The sequence below is a fragment of the Apodemus sylvaticus genome, chromosome 3, assembly GCF_947179515.1.
Source record: "Apodemus sylvaticus chromosome 3, mApoSyl1.1, whole genome shotgun sequence".
NCBI lineage: Eukaryota > Metazoa > Chordata > Mammalia > Rodentia > Muridae > Apodemus > Apodemus sylvaticus.
The window spans coordinates 17,472,678-17,490,819 of record NC_067474.1 but is presented as its reverse complement, the minus strand read 5'-3'; the positions used below and the strand labels follow the sequence as shown (position 1 = coordinate 17,490,819).

The 18,142-nt window shown below is 38.5% G+C and overlaps 1 protein-coding gene across 1 annotated transcript in view; it reads right to left on the bottom strand.

Annotated features, from left to right (window-relative positions):
• Nucleotides 1-18,142, bottom strand: part of Xkr4 (XK related 4) — a 390,630-nt gene that overhangs the window by 125,221 nt on the left and 247,267 nt on the right. The window contains exon 2 of the mRNA XM_052175417.1: nucleotides 15,283-15,482. Coding sequence (XP_052031377.1) covers nucleotides 15,283-15,482 — 200 coding nt within the window. The remainder of the gene's footprint in view (nucleotides 1-15,282; nucleotides 15,483-18,142) is intronic.

Sequence of the window (18,142 nt, the reverse complement as noted above, 5' to 3'; positions counted from 1 at the left end):
ATGCTTGAGAGCTTTTTAGAAATTTTGAGTTTCCCCAGTTTTTTCCTACAGCTGAGCTGTAAGCTGTGGAAACTGAGAATTATGAGGGAAATGCTGACAAAGCCTTAGTCAGGCAGCATCCAGCAGGCCTGGCCCTCTGCAATCAGAGGCTCATTGTGAGCAGGGAGGAGGAGTGAATCTCCATGAGATTTTATACTAGCAAATGTTCCACAGACTGATGGAATCAGTTGCTTTCTCCAGCAACCCCCTCTCTCTTTATCTATCTATCTATCTATCTATCTATCTATCTATCTATCTATCTATCTCTCCTCTCTCTCCCTCTCTGACTCTCTTTCTGCTTTCACAAAGTTTTATGTGCAAGAAGTTTTCTTTAAAAAAATCTCTTTTATGTAAGTCATAGGAAATTATCCTTATTACTCTATGACAAGTGAGACTCTTTTTTTCTCTGCTGAGTCATCAGAAAATTAGCTTGCAAGTACAAAATATGCGGTCTAACTCGAAACTATTAAATAAACGAAAAAATAGGGGTTTACGTTTTATGATGTAGCAACCAGGATTTTGTGGGAGTTATCCTCACTGTACCATCCAATCAGAATTAGGTCAAAAAATCATGATCTACCTGAAGTTTCATTCAATATCAAACAATGCCCTCCCCCCCTAAACCAGTTGAACAGATAATATAGCAAAACATTTTTGAATTTCTTCTTAGGTTGGTCTCATCTGCCTTTCTTTTTGTCCTCACCCAGCAAACATTTGATTGATATTTATAGTGGTTATTTTCAGCACTTAGAGGGTGTTAGTATGGCACAACAAACATCGGCTCTCAGTAGAGAGAGCTGGTTAAAGGTGATGTAAATGGAAAGTAAAAGTGGGATTCCGGTTCCTTGAAAATACACGGTGCTAAAACAAAGAAGTCAGACCTGGTTTTGCACATTGCTCATGGCACATGGCCTTTAGTTGCCACTCTTTGTCCTAACAAAGTTGAAAGAAAAAAGTAGTCACTTCTTCCAGGATCCTTCTCCATCACCACAGTACATGTGCTTGGCCAAGTTGTGCACTACAGCTCTATCACCCTGCACCTGGACACAAGGGTTTGGCCACGTATTAGAAGCAAGAAAAGAAAGAGGAGAGAAGGAATACTGAGTGGAAAAACACCAAGATGTGTGCTTGATTATTGGAGATAATTAAGAGAACCTAAAAATAGACAGGCCTCTTATTTCATATTATGCTCAAAATGATTCAAATTCAGAGCTATTCACAGCTGTGCTGGGGGCTGATAAACCACACAGAGTTGATTTGAAACACTTGAATCAGTAGTGATAAGCAGATGCAGCCGCTTTCTGTTCTGCTAAGTATAACTTGGGTGGTATCATGACTCAGACACTATGGGGTATAATAAAGAGATCAATAATAGCATTACCTATCCTTTATTCTGCCAATGCATTTTAGTGGAGTAGAAAAGAGGCCCCCAGACCACAAAAGCTTTGTGAAATTAAGATTTCAAAGTGATTGCTGGTGAGTCTTTGAAATTGGAGTGGATGCATGTATTGACTGAGAAGAGTAGTAGTTTACTATTTTATTGATTTATGTTTGATAGCTCCAAAATATCTCCAGGCACTGGGCAATAAAAAATTAACTGGTTCAAAAAATCCAAGAGGCTAGGGATGTACCTTAGTGACAGAGGACATGGCTTGTATGCACAAAGCTTTAATCACTAGAAGCACTACACAAATAAATATTAAACATGACAAGAAAATAACTTCTGGTGGATAATCACTGCCATTAGACAGATATTTCAAATGTTAGGATTCAATCCAACTTTGTGCAATAAACCTTCTCAATCCCTCTTACTTTTAGGAGGCTATTGTCATCGGAATTGCTCAATAGACACATGCATGCACTAAACTCATGGCTTCTCTCTAACTCTTTACTCTGCCAACTTTTCCTTATAGACCATGCTTTTGCCCCCTCTTGCGCTATCATAAAAATGTATTAGTTATTATTTGCAACTCAGCTGGGAGTCTGGTCTTCTTACAAAAGCTTCTGTCCTTCTGTCAACATTATCTGATACATTTTTTTTTTTGATTTAGACAGAGGTGCAATACTTTGCTACTTCCTAGCCTCTGCCCCCCCCAAATGAAATAGCCTTCTGAAAATGGTTAACACATGCCAGAACTCTTCAAGCCAGCACATTCTGAGTGCCCTTGGTGTTCCCTTGGCTCTTCCCTGTAGTCTTCACATCCATAAAGCTTGCTCTTCAGTTTAGTATGGGTGATAGAGAATATTGATCATACACACACACACACACACACAAACAGAGAGAGAGAGAGAGAGAGAGAGAGAGAGAGAGAGAGAGAGATAGTGTGTGTATATGTGGAGAAAGTATAGTGGCATTTATTGGTGAGAAAAGGGACTGTATGTTTTCAAAGTGACTGTTGATCTCAGTACTAAATGAAGAAATGAGAAAGTGTGAGGATAATAGCAAGGGGAAGGACTAACCAATGCAAAACCCCCACTGAGGTAGCAGATATGGCCTGTCTAAGGAACATGGATGAGTACGGGAAGAAAGGAGCAACATGGAGCTCAGACCAGTGCATCTTGTCACACACTCATCATATTTCTGGTTGGTTGTATTATACTGAGGAATCCTCAAAGAGTTTAAGCAAAGGCCTAAAGGGAAAAGAATACTCATAGCTTCTGTGTAGCATACAGAGAGCAAATGTGGTCCATTGCAGAGTACAGCTGGGTTGTGTTTGGGACTACCCTATTATTGATACTGATGGAGTAGGAGAGTCAGATCTAGATAGTATTTTGAATGTAGAACACACACAACTTCTAAAGGAACAGATTTAAGAGGTGAGTGAGGAAAAAAAGAATCTTTTCTTTGAAAGTAAATTAAAATGAAATCAAGATACAAAAACAACTCATAATGTCAAACTTTGCTGAGAATTTGAAATAATTTCATATACAGGTTCCTATTGCTACTAAGAATGGAAATTGTCACTGTCACAGTAGAAAATGATTTGCCATTGTCTTCTTACATTTGTTATGTAACTGATGACTCAGTAAATTCACTGTTTACTATTAATATTCACTACCAACCAAGCAGAAATATGCGAAAAATGCATGAAGACGTAAAAACATATCTAGTGGTAATGATTATACCTCTGAAATTAAGAAACATTTCAATAAATACTGAATGCATAAATAACTTGAGGCTAATTCTTATAGTAAATCAATTTAGGGTAGTAAAAATGAATAGGCTATGTATGGTTACATACAATTATAGCTCAAGAAAATATTTTTTAAATGGAGTTCAAATATACATACCTGTATATACAAACATGTATATGTGCATATGGATGTGTGTGTGTATATTTATATGTATATTTATATGTATATATGCATATAATTATAGAAAGCTGAAAACACTTATTTAGAATAATGACCCTACTTATAAAAGGGGTCATATCATCATGAGGTAAGAGCAGAGTTTCTCTGGTATTGTTCATGTTCTTTCTACCTTGATAGTAGTTGCTAACAGTTACATGTCTTTTTGTTAGACTCCATATATGTATTATGAGTAGATTGCTTATGTATTATTATGCTCAAAAATATTGGGCAAAATATGGGGCGAGAAGGGAAGAAGAGGAGACGGGATACAGACAGAGCATCTAAGGAGGGATTTTTGTTTATTTGTGGTTTTTGTTTTCTTGTTTTGCAAAAAGCAAGAAAGTAACATGATGCTAAGTGATAAGTGATATGGGTCCACTTTTCTCTTAGTAAAGATGAAAATTATTATAGTCATATATATGTATATAAGAGTCAAAATATGTTTATATATTGATGAAAATGATCCTCTATTTTTTCTAAATGAGTGATAAAAGGAAGGAAGAAAGAAGGAAAAAGAGTGGGAGGGAGGGAGAGAGAGAGAGAGAGAGAGAGAGAGAGAGAGATCCGTTCAGCAGAAGTGGGAGGTGGATATAGTGGTAGGAACAAGGAGCTTGACTTTTATTGCCTATGCTTTGCCACCAGAGTGAGAAGTGAGTTCATCTGTTTATTGTGATGAAAGTTGGTCATTAGAAGAGTGAAGTCACAGAAAGTAGGGAACAGTCATCACAGAAGCAGGGCATAAATTCCAATGGGAGATGAAGTAGGATTGCTAGATAATGCTGTGGTTACTTGAGATCTCTGGATGTATTCTTAAGGAGAGACATACCAAGTGTTCACTCAGTCACTGAGAAGTTGTACCTCATGCCTCATTACAGTCCTTGTCAGTGAAATTTTCCCTCTGATATTGCATTGATGGGCTTGGTTATGAAGCCTCTAAGCTGGAAGCAGGCACACAGACAGAATGAGGCCGATGGAGGCTCTGCGGACTACATTTTCCTGTACTCCTGGACATGGTGTCTGCCGTGTTTTTTTTTAATAGATGACCCTTGTGGGTGGGTAGCAGGTGGGTGATGAGCAGTTCGTTATTCCGGTTGCCAGCTCTAACTACAATCCTGCGATCAAGACCTTCAAAGCTCTGGCCTCTAATCTTCAGCGCTTGTCACCCTGGCTACCAGTCACCCCACAGCGTGAGAAAGCAGTTACATCTGGGCAGCAAGAATATAACAGGTGCGTGCTTGGACTGTGAAAGGTTTCTTTGTAGTTAACATAAATAGATGTGTTAGGGCATCGTATTCTCCTCTTGCAACAAGTAGCTGAGTGTCGCATTAACACAGGCAGCCACTGCTCCTGCCAGGCAGCTCTCCTTTCCTTTTCTCCCTAAGACAGAAGATGAAACTAGTTGGAGCATCTGTACCTCTCTTACATTTTCTCCATGTCACTTACTCTTCTGTGGCTATTCATGTAGTTGTCCTTGTGACTATACCCAACTCTCTAACATGTCAGAGACAATATGCTTCTGTATTCAAAGATTACAAATAAAACCAGTCGCAATCTGAAAAAGCAGACTTGCTATAGTTCTCTCTTTTCACATACGCCCCCTGTTCCTGCACTGTCTGACTTGCTTCATGGAAGTCCCGACTGTGCTGAAGCCTGGTCCTCTTGGTCATCCAGATCTTGACTGTGTGTGCCATTTTTTTTTTTTTTTATTAATCTGAGAACCATCTTGGCCCCAGCCCTGAAGCAGGCACATCTGCCTCTAGGCATTCATTTCTTGTTTCATGAGCAGCTGTTTCTCATCTTTTCTTCCTTCCGGCACCTGCATATATGATTGCCTGATTTGATGTCTTCATTTTGAAATATCTGACATGCTCTTCTTTTCCAGGAGGGAAGGTCCTCCAATTAACACATCGCCACAAAAGGAAAAGCCCAGCACCAAGATATCTTAGATACCACAGTGAGAGCTAGCATGGCCCCGGGGCTGAGTGCAGCTCTGCAGACTGCTCTTTTTAAGTGCTGTGCAGGGAAAGGCAGGCAGGTCATAGCATGCTGATGTGAGGCAGAGTCAGGACACAGTGTTTCCCACCTACTTCATGTTAGGGAAGACAGACCCTCCATGCTGGTTTAAAATAAGGAAGTCCCTACTCTCCATTGGTTCTACCCAGCCTTCCCAAAGCTGTCAAAATTCCGTTTGCTCACTCATCCTTCATATATAAGTTTATTGTTTTTAGTTAAGCTCATTTAGACAAACTACACAATATGAGCTTAAGTTTAAAATACAAAGGCCATTAAAATACAGTTTCAAGAGGCAACGTTGCCTCTTTTTGAGTGCTCAGCTCAACCTAAGGAGAACTCTGCTGGTGGACTAGAGGTGACTTGTTTAGCACTTTGAGAGCTACCAGCGTGAGGTGGAACAATACAGGCAGGAAAACCCATTGTGAATTCTTATTGTCTCAATTAAAATTACTGGAACTGCGGAGATTGTGGACCTGTGGTTGAATATGATATGTCAAGGAGATTTGATCATATATATAAAATGATTACCTTTAACTTGTCATCCAGAATCTGTTAAAATTGTTTGAGAATGAACTAAGAGCCCCTCAAACATAAACTTTATGAAGAGGTAAGCAAACTACTGGCAGTTAATGGTTGATGGAGAGGGAGATATTTTCTTCAGGATTTTAACTATTAGTACATCTCCCTGTAAGTAATCCTTCACCCACATTCATGAAAGCAACACTATCTCAACTCAGTGGGTGAAAGAAAGAAGAAAGAAAGAAGGAAGGAAGGAAGGAAGGAAGAAAACAAAAGAGAGATGGAGAAATAGATAGATAGATAGATAGATAGATAGATAGATAGAGATCATAGTATAGGGGACTGGTTAAGAAGAGGAAAGGGATCAGTGATAGTGGAAGAGAAGATAATGGGGTATCTATAATGACCATAATCTGATTAAAACATTATATGCATCTATGAAAATGTTCTTATAAAATGTATTATGTATACTTAATGCATTCTAACAAAATACCAAGTTTTATACACACACACTCATATGCACGTGTGCACACACACATACATACACACACATGCATACACACACACACACACACATACACACACGCACACACTTTGAGCTTTCTTCCTAATCTTGCATACAGAAAATGTAACCATGCATTCTGGAATACACACACACACACACACACACACACACACACACACATTATGTTTTTCTAAGTATACTTTGTTGTGTAGTTTGTAATCCTACATTATAAAATTTTATCACAACATGAAGTTCTTGGGCAGATTTGGCATAGTACTTCACACACCATTACACACATAATAGACATTCAATAAATGTGTTAATGAACTAACTAAAATAGAAACTGCAAAGCAGATAGGCCTAAAGGGAGCTGGGAGACTGTCTGTGCCCAGCCTGGCACTCTGTCCTGTGCTTTGTTTCTTCTGCAAAAATACAGACATGAAACCTGACAGCTTCAGAAGACAGAGGCCAGTGCTGGGAGGCAGGGTTGGTGAAGGAGAGGGGTTCTTCTCTGAGGAGGTCATAGGAAAGTGGTTAGCTCGGTCTCCACCAGCATTAATAGAGTATAGAGCAACTTAAAAACCTGAGATTTAGGTCTTGAGGCTCTTCAGCTCTGATAAAGGAGGTGGTTTTCACAACGTGCACATTTCTTAGCTAGTTACTGATAACAGCATTTTTCTGGATGTTTGAGGAAAGCCCTTAGTTACTGATTCCACAGTAGTCTCACATGATCTGAGACAGGAATAAAAGTATTCTTTGAAAGAACTTTCTGGTCCTAGGGCTTCCACTTTGATATAGGGTACAGGGGTGGCTTCAAATTTGCTATTGTAAGGATGACTTCAAACTTCTGATTCTCCTTCCTCTACCTCCCAAGAAAGAAGCCTGGTTTTGTTTCATTGTCAGGGATGGAATCCAAGGCTTCTACATGCTAGTCAAGTACTCTATTGATGGAGGTACACCACAGCCCCTCCTCTTGTCTTGCCACAAAGTACCCAGGAGAAACTGCAGGTGAAAAAGGATACACACAATTCCAAATGCATACAAGGACATTTGGAATATGAGCAGATGTGAGTAAAAGTTGGTATTAGTTACTGGATTCTGTTTAGCAAAGCTTCCCTGGGCATGTAGATTGGAGACAGTATTTGTCCATGTATGGGCTTCATCCCTAACAGAGTATAAGGCTTTAAAGAGTATGATTTCTATTGGCAAGCACCTAAGATCAGTGGAGCAGTTGGGACAGAAGTCTTCCTGCGGCCATTGGCACCAAGGAGCCTGGAGACTCCACAGCCTTCTGTGCACAGCCAGGAGAGAGTGACCTCCCAGCAGTGCTTTCACTACGTTCACTTCTGAGCACACAGGCTTACAGGACCACAGGAGGAACAAACTCCAGCCAGAGACAACAGCACCAACTAGTACCACAGATAACCAGATGGTGAAAGGCAAGCACAAAAACCCTACCAACAGAAACCAAGGCCACATGGCAACATCAGAACCCAGTTATCCCACCACAGCAAGTCCCGGATACCCCAACACACCAGAAAAGCAAGAGTTGGATTTAAAATCGTATCTCATGATGCTGATAGAGGGCTTCAAGAAAGAATTAAATAACTCCCTTAAAGAAATATAGGAGGCCATCAGTCAACAGGTAAAAACACTTAAAGAGCAAACATAAAAAACCCTTAAAGAAATAAAGGAGATCATTAGTCAACAGGAAGAAGCCCTTAAAGAAGAAACACAAAAATCCCTTAAAGAATTACAGGAAAACACAAGCAATCAAGTTAAGGAACTGAACAAAACCATCCAGGATCTAAAATTGGAAATACAAACAATAAAGAAATCACAAAGTGAGACATCTCTGGAGACTATAAACCTTGAAAGGAATTCAGGAGTCATAGATAGGACCATCAGTCCTATCAACAACAGAATACAAGAGATAGAAGAAACAACAGAATACAACAACAGAATACAAGAGATAGAAGAAAGAACCTCAGGTGCTGAAGGTACCATAGAAAACATTGACTCAACAGTCAAAGAAAATTCAAAATGCATAAAGCTGGTAACCCAAAACATCCAGGAACTCTAGAACACAATGAAAAGACCAATCCTAAGCATCATAGGTATAGACGAGAGAGTGAGGATTTACATCTTAAAGGCCCAATAAATATCTTCAACAAAATTGTAGAAGAAAACTTCCCTAACCTAGAGAAAGAGATGCCCATGAACATACAAGAAGCCTTCAGAACTCCAAACCGACTGGACCAGAACAGAAAGTCCTCTTGGCACATAATAATCAAAACACCAAATTCACTAAACAAAGAAAGAATATTAAAAGCAGTAAGGGAAAAAGGTCAAGTAACTTATAAAGGCAGACCTATCTGAATTATACCAGACTTCTCACCAGAGACAATGAAAGCTAGAAGATCCTGGGCAGACCTCATACAAACCCTAAGAGAACACAAATGCCAGCCCGGGCTACTATACCCAGCAAAACTCTCAACCATCATAGACTGAGAAACCAATATTCCATGATAAAACCAAATTTACACAATATCTGTCCATAAATCCTGCCCTACAAATGATAATTGATGGAAAATGGCAACACAAGGAAGAAAACTATACCCTAGAAAAAGCAAGAAAGTAATCTTTCAGCAAACTCAAAAGAAGATGCCCACACAAACTTAAAAATAGCATCAAAAATAACAGGAACCAACAATCACTATTCCTTAATATCTGTTAACAACAATGGACTCAACTCTCCAATAAAAGACAGACTAACAGAAATATTTTTCATGTAAATCTTCAATTTTATCAGAAAATGTTTGTAATTACCCTTTTAATTAATTTTGTAATGTTTTTTATGTCTACCATTTTATCTGCATTATTTTTCATGATAATCTTCAATTTTAATATATCTTTCTATATATTTCCTCTACTTTATCAGAAATGTTTTCAGTGTAAATCTTTTTGATCTCAAATGTTTCTAATTCCACCTTCAATTAATATAGAAAGAATTTTTATATCTACCATTTTATATGTAAAATTTTCCATGAAATAGTCAATTTTTTTATTTTTTATTTTATTTTATTTTTTTAAAATAGTCAATTTTAACGTGTTTTTCTATATATTACTTGAATTTTACCAGAAATATTTTCCACGTAAATCTTCAATTTTTATCTGAAAATGCTTATAATTCTACCTTCCATCAACTTAGAATTATCTTTATGCCTATCACTTTATCTGTATAATTTCCATGATAATCTTTTAACATGTTTTTCTATATATTTCTTCAATTTTATCAGAAATATTTTCCAGGTAAATCTTCAAATTTATCAGAAAATGCTTATAATTCCACTTTCAATCAACTTAGGAATACTTTTATACCGACCATTATGACATCTATATAAAAATTTCCATGAAAATCTTCAATTCAAACATATTTAAAAATTTTAACACGTAAAATTTTTCTACAATTTTATCGAAATATTTTCCATGTAAATCTTCAATTCTATCATAAAATGTTTCTATTTCATATTTCATATTTCAATTAATTTAGCAATGTTTTACATGTCTACCACATGTATCTTTAATTTTCCATGAAAATTGTGAATTTTAACGTTTTCCTATGTATCTCTTCTATTTTATCTGAAATATTTTCCATGTAAATTTCTAATTTTATCATAAAGTCTTTTTAACTTTGCTTTTCAATAATAAAAAAAAAGATTTCTTTTGGCTTCTAATCTTGCAAGTTTTGGTCCATGGTTACTGGTTGAGGTGATTTGGATGTGATGAGGAAATTTCTGGAGGCAGTAACACATCATGAAAGATGCTTGTCACATTATCTGGGGACAGAATGAAAGGAAGGGCTGAGGCTCAATACCCCTTTCAAAGGCACAGCCTCCATGTCTAAGCTTCTTCTGCTAAGTCCCCTCTCAAAGATTCTGCTATGTTTCAACAGCATCACGAGCCCCTAGAAGACACTTTGTATCCAAAACACAGAAGTCGGCAACTCATTTGGCACAGTACAACTAAATACACTTAAAAGATAGAATGAGATCTTTCTGACCATGGCAAGCAAAGTGGGAAGTTAAACATGAACAATTAAAACCATCTGGAAAGCATGGGAATATCTGGGTTGGGAGACTGGCACTGGCCCAGTGTAGTAAATCCTGGTTTTGTTTCCATAACCTTTACAGTTCCTCAGAGGAACATGGCTTTTGAATGAGGCTTCAGTATGTAACCAGGGTTGTACCTGGCTATCAAAACCAAGTGTTGCACTGTATTCAGGACTGACTGTGCCATAGGAATAGTCATGGTGGTCCCACACAGCAGTCCAAGAGCTGCTTTATGGAGGGCATCTTTGGAAACAGGGATCTTGACAATGAGCAATGCTCTTCTGCTGAGGAAGGTCTGTAGACAACAGTCTGCTATGAGTCAATGTCTTCTCTGCCGTTCTGCAAGACTAGCTCTAAACAAACTAAATTGAGTTCACGCTCCCTTTGTGTACTCAAAAGATTGGATCCCGGACTTCCAACATATGTCAAATTGTAGTTTTACAACTAAAATAAAATGGAGTATATGTCTTTTTATGTATGTCAAATCATCTGCGTATTGCTTATAATACTTCATACGATCTAGATGCTCTGCAAATTATTGTTCTTAGAACTTAATAACAAAAAAATTGTAGACAATCCTCGACCAAATACATTTAAGCCCCAAGACTTTTCTTGCATATTTTGTTAATTGAGTCAACAGATGTGAATCCATGTGTATGAGGACTCCTTACAATCAGTAAATCACTACCACAAAGTGAAACGTGATGCATCCTCAGCCTGGCCTTTTACTGACCCCTGGATAGGCCATGTGGGCACATGTGTGATCATTTACCTTTGACCTTTGTTTTCATTATTAAGATGAAACCAAAATTCCAGAGTTCGTGGTCACATGCCCCAAGTCCTAATCTCCCTTAGATCTTTAGGACTTCCAACTCATGGTATCTTGGGAGGTCAGAATATTTAAATACTGGCTGTTCTAGAAGACCTGCTGTTTTCATTGTTACCAGCTTTCCTCTTAGTCAAGTTCAGGCACTCTCCAGCCCAAGGCTGTTTTCTTCTCCTTCAGTACTGACAAGTGGTGGTCCGCTCATTCTTTCTTCACAAAATGTCTTGTGCTTTCTTTTCAGTACAGACCCATCGATTTGCATGTAAAATTGGAACTATTCTCTCTACTTTCACATGCTGTTATTTTCTTGTTTTAAAACATCAGACCCCTCCTAAGAGCCACTCACTCAGAACTTTTGTTTTTGCAAATGCGTTGATTAGATAGAGGATATGCACAATACAGTCCAGGAAGCTCTGCATTCTATGCAAATTGTCTCTGCCAAGTGCTTTACTTTCACCATATCCCTTAATTTCCACAGTCCTGTGAGTTAGGTACCACTTTTTTCCTTTCGGTACACTGCAGGCAAATAGAGGCTTTGCCATGATGAGAGAACCGACTAAGAATCTTGGCTGAAGCTCAAGGATTCTGTGAGGAAATACAGATTGGGCCACAGAAACTGGAATGGGCAGCAGTCCCTGCTGAGGAAACTGTGCTGTGTTCTAGAGTATAAACATCAATGTACCAGGCTAAGGTATAGGACGAATTAATTAAAGTCTGAAGAGATGTTAATGCCTGTTCATAGGCTCTGAGGAGAGAAGAAAATTAAGACATTCTCAGTACAGAGAGGAAGAGAAGAAAATCTAGTAACACAATGACCTTGAAACTTGCTAAAAATTTGAGGTTTCAGGGAGCTCCAACAGAAGTGTGGAGTATGTTTGTCGGTCCAGTAGTTTCTAGGATCGATGTGATAACCACAGGGAGAAGGGAAGGAGAGGAGAAGGGTGGTTTTTAGGGCATATGTCAGGGTGGAACTGGTTTGCCAAGGGAAATGAGAGCAAAAACTCTATCTCTGCTTTTCCGTCCCCATTCTCTACCTACTGGCCTGAGTTCTTCTTTCCCTGTCTTCCTGAGATATGAGACTGATACGGGGGGGGGTGGGGGGGTGGGGGGGGAGGGGGATGCTCTAGCAACAGGAGGCCCGGGACTCACTGACCACCTTGTTTTTTATAGCTAGACCTCCTTGAGTGCTTCTTACACAAAATAGAGTGGAGCCCAGGATGTTCCACTGTCAGGGAGGAGCAGCTAGGTAGCACATGTTAACAGAACTCAGCTGACAGTGTGGATGGAAAACAAGGACTATTGAGGATTGCAGTGCAGCTCTGTCCTCATTCATAGTTTCAGAAGATCAGTCAGGCTGTCTTCCTGGACCAGGAGGAACTGAAAGACTATTATATCCACCAGCTCTCTCCTAAGCCTGTCAACTTCTAACATAATGAGGCAGCCCTGACTCAATGACCCAATAAATGAGGAGAAAGAAACAGTTTCACAGTTAACAGAATTTTAGATATAACCCACTTCCACAAGAACTCCTTTTTTAACCTTTGTTTTTAAAATGTCATTCTTCTTTGATTTTTTTTGTTTCTAAGTATGTCCTTCAGAGGGTAGTTGGTTGAAATTGAGGCAGAAAAGCAATTTTACTTTTACACTATAATAGTAATTTTAATCATAGTCATGTGAACTGGCTCCCAGACTTAGAGTGAGTTTCAGCCTGCTAAATAAAAATGTGTCATGAGATTTTAATTGAGGGCTATTTGAAAATACCTCCTGGGGCTTCTGCAAGTTATTTGTACTTGAGGAAGACCCTGCTTTTACATTCAAAGCCCAAAAATGTCATCACTAAAGATGCATGCATACATGTCAAACTAAACTCTTTTATTGAATTTACTTTATTCTTTTACTCCATCAGAAAAATGGTCTGTCCTTATAACCCACATCAATTTCACTCATCATCTGGCTCCTTGTAAGTGATGATCTGTGAGCAGAAGTGCCTCCTGATAATAGATTTCTTTTTATAGTGAGGAGGCAGTGAGTAGTGACCAAGTTAGTCTCTGGCCACTGGGAGCATTGTGGTAGACACTCAGTCGCTTTTTGAGTTTTCACTCCTTTGTCTTGTAAAAATATACTAACCCCCTTCTTTGCTGAAAATCAGCAATCATAAAATAAAACTCATAGATGTTCTTGCAATTCAATAACTTGCCTGATTCTACTGATAATTTTTGGTCCCTGTGCCCATGGTGTTCTTGCAGTACTCTGAAACTTGATAGTAAGATTTCTTTGGCCAATGCTGAGGTCCAACACATAAGTCCTTCTAGGGCAACATCAGGGTTGGGCCAAGTATCCCTTAACTAATGGACCACTTGACTGTAGAAAAGGGACAAAATTTGATGTGGGCTGTCTTGAGTAGCATATGCCACGGTTCAGTTGCAGACATGGTACTTCTTAGTTTTTGGAAAGGTTCCTAAGCTTGCACACTGATCCTCTACCAACCATGCAACTGAGAATATGACAAGGACACAATTCAAATACCCTGCCTGTCTATAGCTCACCTGTCTGGTGACCTTACTATGCATTTTTGTATATACTAGTTCATGTATTTTCTTTTCTGTGACTGCAAAAGTTCCTATGAAGCTAGGCTTGATGTCAGATGTCTGTAGTTCCACACCTGGGCTGTGGAAGCAGGAAGACAAAGAATTTGAGTCGAGCCTCTGACTGCTTGCTACACAGCAAATTTGAGGACAGTTTGTGCTATATTTGTTTCTGCCTTAGAGAAAGAAATCAATTAACAAGTATAAGTAAATAAAAAAAATTAGTGAACTTTTCCATGGTGTAACATGCATTTATAACAGAGTCTCTGTTTCCAAGTCATAATTATTTACAGTTGGCTCAGTATAAACTAATAAAGCAGAGTTGGTATTTTTATCTCCACAGGACCTTCTGTATTTCTTTTCATGTCATATTTACCCTGGCCTTTATCTCTAAATGAAAGCACCAAGCTCAATTTAACAGAATCAATCCATAACAGCTACAGATATACTAGAAATTCCAAACACCATTCAGATTAATTCTCTATCTGGAGCATGATAGAGCATCGTAATGTTATGTATAACTCAGAAGAGCTCAAACAGCTCTACAGAGGAGGAAATAGTATTCCCATTGCACTGTGCTATCGATGACACATTATGTATCTGATAAGAGGATTGGCAAACATGTCAGGAAATGCTCTAATTAGATATTTCCCTTACCCATTATACTTATGCCAACTTATTCACCCATCTATCTACAGTAGCCATTTATCTCTTCATGCCTTAGTCTAGGATAGATCTGAGCACCAGTGCCTAAAGAAATATTCATGCAGCTTATTATAAATCCATCAGTTTCTCTGATCACATGACCAAGCAAAACCACAAAATATTAACCAGATAATTATATATCTGCCATGAAGTCTATAGCATAGAACTATACATATTGTTAAATATTCATAACATTTTCCATGTGATCTTTAAAAAGAATTATCAAGGCAACCTCTAACATTTCTTTTTGTACCTTTCTTTGTATTTCTTAATGTCAAAGGCAATGGCACTAACAGAAAATAATAGTTATTGTAGTCTTTGTAACTTTTGTAAATTATTCTACCATGGAAACCAGAAGGCTTTACCTCTATGCCCATAGGGAGAAAGTACAAAAAGGTAAATTATATTTTCTCCTGATAAAATGACAGCTGGAGGGCAAAGGAGATGGTCTTTCTATGAGTGCACCATGACAGGCAATAGTGGAGAAAATATCAGGCATAATTCGCAAATCATGTCCAAGCCAGCAGACGTACAAAAGGCTTAAGATACCCAAGAAGGACACCAGGCAATTTTGGAATGTGCCAATCCCTCTCCCAATTCAAAAACCAAATGGCAAGCCCTTACCTTGGAGGGCCTGTAAGCTGTGAGTCTGTACTATAATGCAGAGCTGCAGAACCAGTTGGGGAGCACTTTCCAGGAAGGTGGCTAGCAGGTGCAGCATGCTCACATCTGCATACTCATACACCATCTTCCAGTAAAACCGCCACCTGCCGCTCTCCCCACTCTGCCGGCTCCGGATACCTAAGTATATTGTGTGCAAATACCTGGAAAAAGACAGACACAAGGCAGAGATGAGTGGTAATGTGAAATTCAGTCTCCAAAGTCATTTTCCTTTAATAGATGTGAGGATACACACAGAACAAGGAGCTTGGTCACTATTAAAGCTCAAAGGGAACTGCCTTTACAAGCACACAAAGTCTTGCTCAGTTTGGCCCATAAGAACCCTTTTCAGGCACCCCATTGAAGTGCAATATGAAGACGTATGAGATAAAATTTTGTGACCATGGGTATGGAAGGGATTTTCTCTTTAAAATTCACCTCCATCCTTTCTTGTCAGACCAGTGTGTGCCCAACTGTGGACACAAGATGACTTTATCCTAGCACAAGGGACAAGTCTGGGGTTCTAACAGTTATGTGCTTATAAGCTCCCTTGTGTCACTGGCAAACTTTTGCATTATTTAAAATGCTCAAACATATTTCAAAAGATAATTAAGCTAATGAACCCACTATACCTGTTATAAAGATCGTTTATATGTTGCTGGTACTTTTCAAATGTATACTTATTTGTGATGTGTGTACATGTGTGTGTGTATCCATGTGTGAATGTGTGTGTTACCTGTGAGAATGAAGGCAACTGTTCACATGTGTAGCCAAGAGGTTGATAAAGAATCTGCCATTCTCAACTTTAGTTTTTAAAAACATGGTCTCTCAGGCTGGAGAGATGGCTCAGCAGTTAAGAGCGCCGACTGCTCTTCTGAAGGTTGTGAGTTCAAATCCCAGTAACCACATGATGGCTTACAACCATCCATAATGAGATCTGATACCCTCTTCTGGGGTGTCTGAAGACAGCTACAGTGAGCGATCAGGGCAGAAGGGAGAAAAAAAAGTGTCTGAAGACAGCTACAGGTGTACTTACATATAATAAATAAATAAATCTTTTAAAAAAATATATGGTCTCTCACTAAACACGAAGCTTGTCACTTCAGCAAGAAGTCAGGGAATTATGTCAGGGATTCTTTGCTCTGTTCCCTCTTGGATTACAGTTACACTCCACCATGTCCTGCTATTTGTTTTACATGAGTACTGGGATTCAAACTCAGGTCTTTATGCTTATACCATAGGCACTTTATCAATCAAATTATCTCCCCATCCCAATAAACACAATTTTTGTTAAAAAGCAATTTTGAAACCAAGACTATTATCACAAATGAACAATGAGAGATTCTTCAATGATTAAATACTCAGGAGGCAACTTTTCCTAATTACTGTAATTCTTAACAATTTATCACACAAGACTCACACTAGTGATTACTTAATATATACTATATACAATATATACTATATATATATTTTTTTCTCCTTTAAACTGTGACTCCCCTCCCATTTCTTATTCTTGTAAGCATTTTATTGTCTTGAGTTTAATGGTTCCATTCTCCTGGTGTATTTGTTATATCTACCCTTAGTGTTTTGTTTTGTTTTTTTTTTTTTTTCAAACAAGTAGTTACTGACAGTTTACATAAGATCCACATTTGAGCTTCAGAAGAAATGTTCACTTTCATTAGAGAAGCACACCATGACCTGTCTTTCTCTTCTATGATGCTATTACCCAGAACTGGAGATCCATAGCAGTGACATTTTGAGCAATCACTCCAGACGTTGGTCAGTTTGGTTGTCTTAATTTTGCCTTCTAGTAGATCCCTCAAGAAAGGAACACAGTGACAGTATTCTTTGAATTTTTAGGTATTTCTAAGAAATACACAGGCAATCATTTTATAATAGAGGGGAGCAAAGTTTCTTTGGCAATGCCTCCTCTAGCAGGAAATGTAACTTGGCCTGACTAGCTGTGGAGTCCATTACAGAAAAGAATTTCAGAATAAGTCAGTATGAACAAAGATGGAGAAAAGTATCAAGCAGAGAAAAAGTATGCCCTTGGAGGATATTTGGAGTGTTCTTATAAGAAAAAGATGCACAGAGGCATTCAACAATAGCTACAAACCAGATTTGGTGGCTTTTGCTCTAGTTATGTATTTGGGTTTTTTGTTTGTTTTGTTTTGTTTTTGTGATGTCAGGAATTGAGCCCAGGGTCTTGTATAATCTAGACAAGTACTCTACCATCAAATTACATCAAAGCCCAATTTTCTGGACTTCGAAGTTATATTGTTTAAAGGGTTCAATTTACAAGCAGGTTCAAAGATTAAGCAAAGTTTGAAATCCAGTGGAATTTAAAATTAATTAAGAAATATAAACTGGTGTGTTTGTTTCTCTTATAGAATTTTACTTTATAGATGAAATCCTGCCAAGGCTTACGAGATGCACTGTCTAGTGTCATGGATGAGAGTGTTAATGTGGATGAAGCTAAAGCTAAGGCTTTAAGACATACCTTTGGCTTAGCACAGCTCATGAGTTGCTTTGAATATTTTGGCTTGAGCTGACTTTCCAAGAATTGAGTATGGTCTCACTAGCCCTTTAAAATCCTTGGCTCTCAGCTGGTCAGAGGCTTAAAGGCTGTAGTGGAAAGGGCCTCTGCCCTTCCCTGTGTCTTATCAGCTTTTTTCCCATCTTTGTATCCTCAGTCTTGCCCTCCAGTTCTGCAGTGTTTATGAAAGACTGGTGCTCACTTCTGTAGTCTGCCCTGTGTACATCCTATGGCCCTGCCCTTTTCTGGTGTTACTCTTCCTTGGAAGCAAATCAACACCACTAGAAT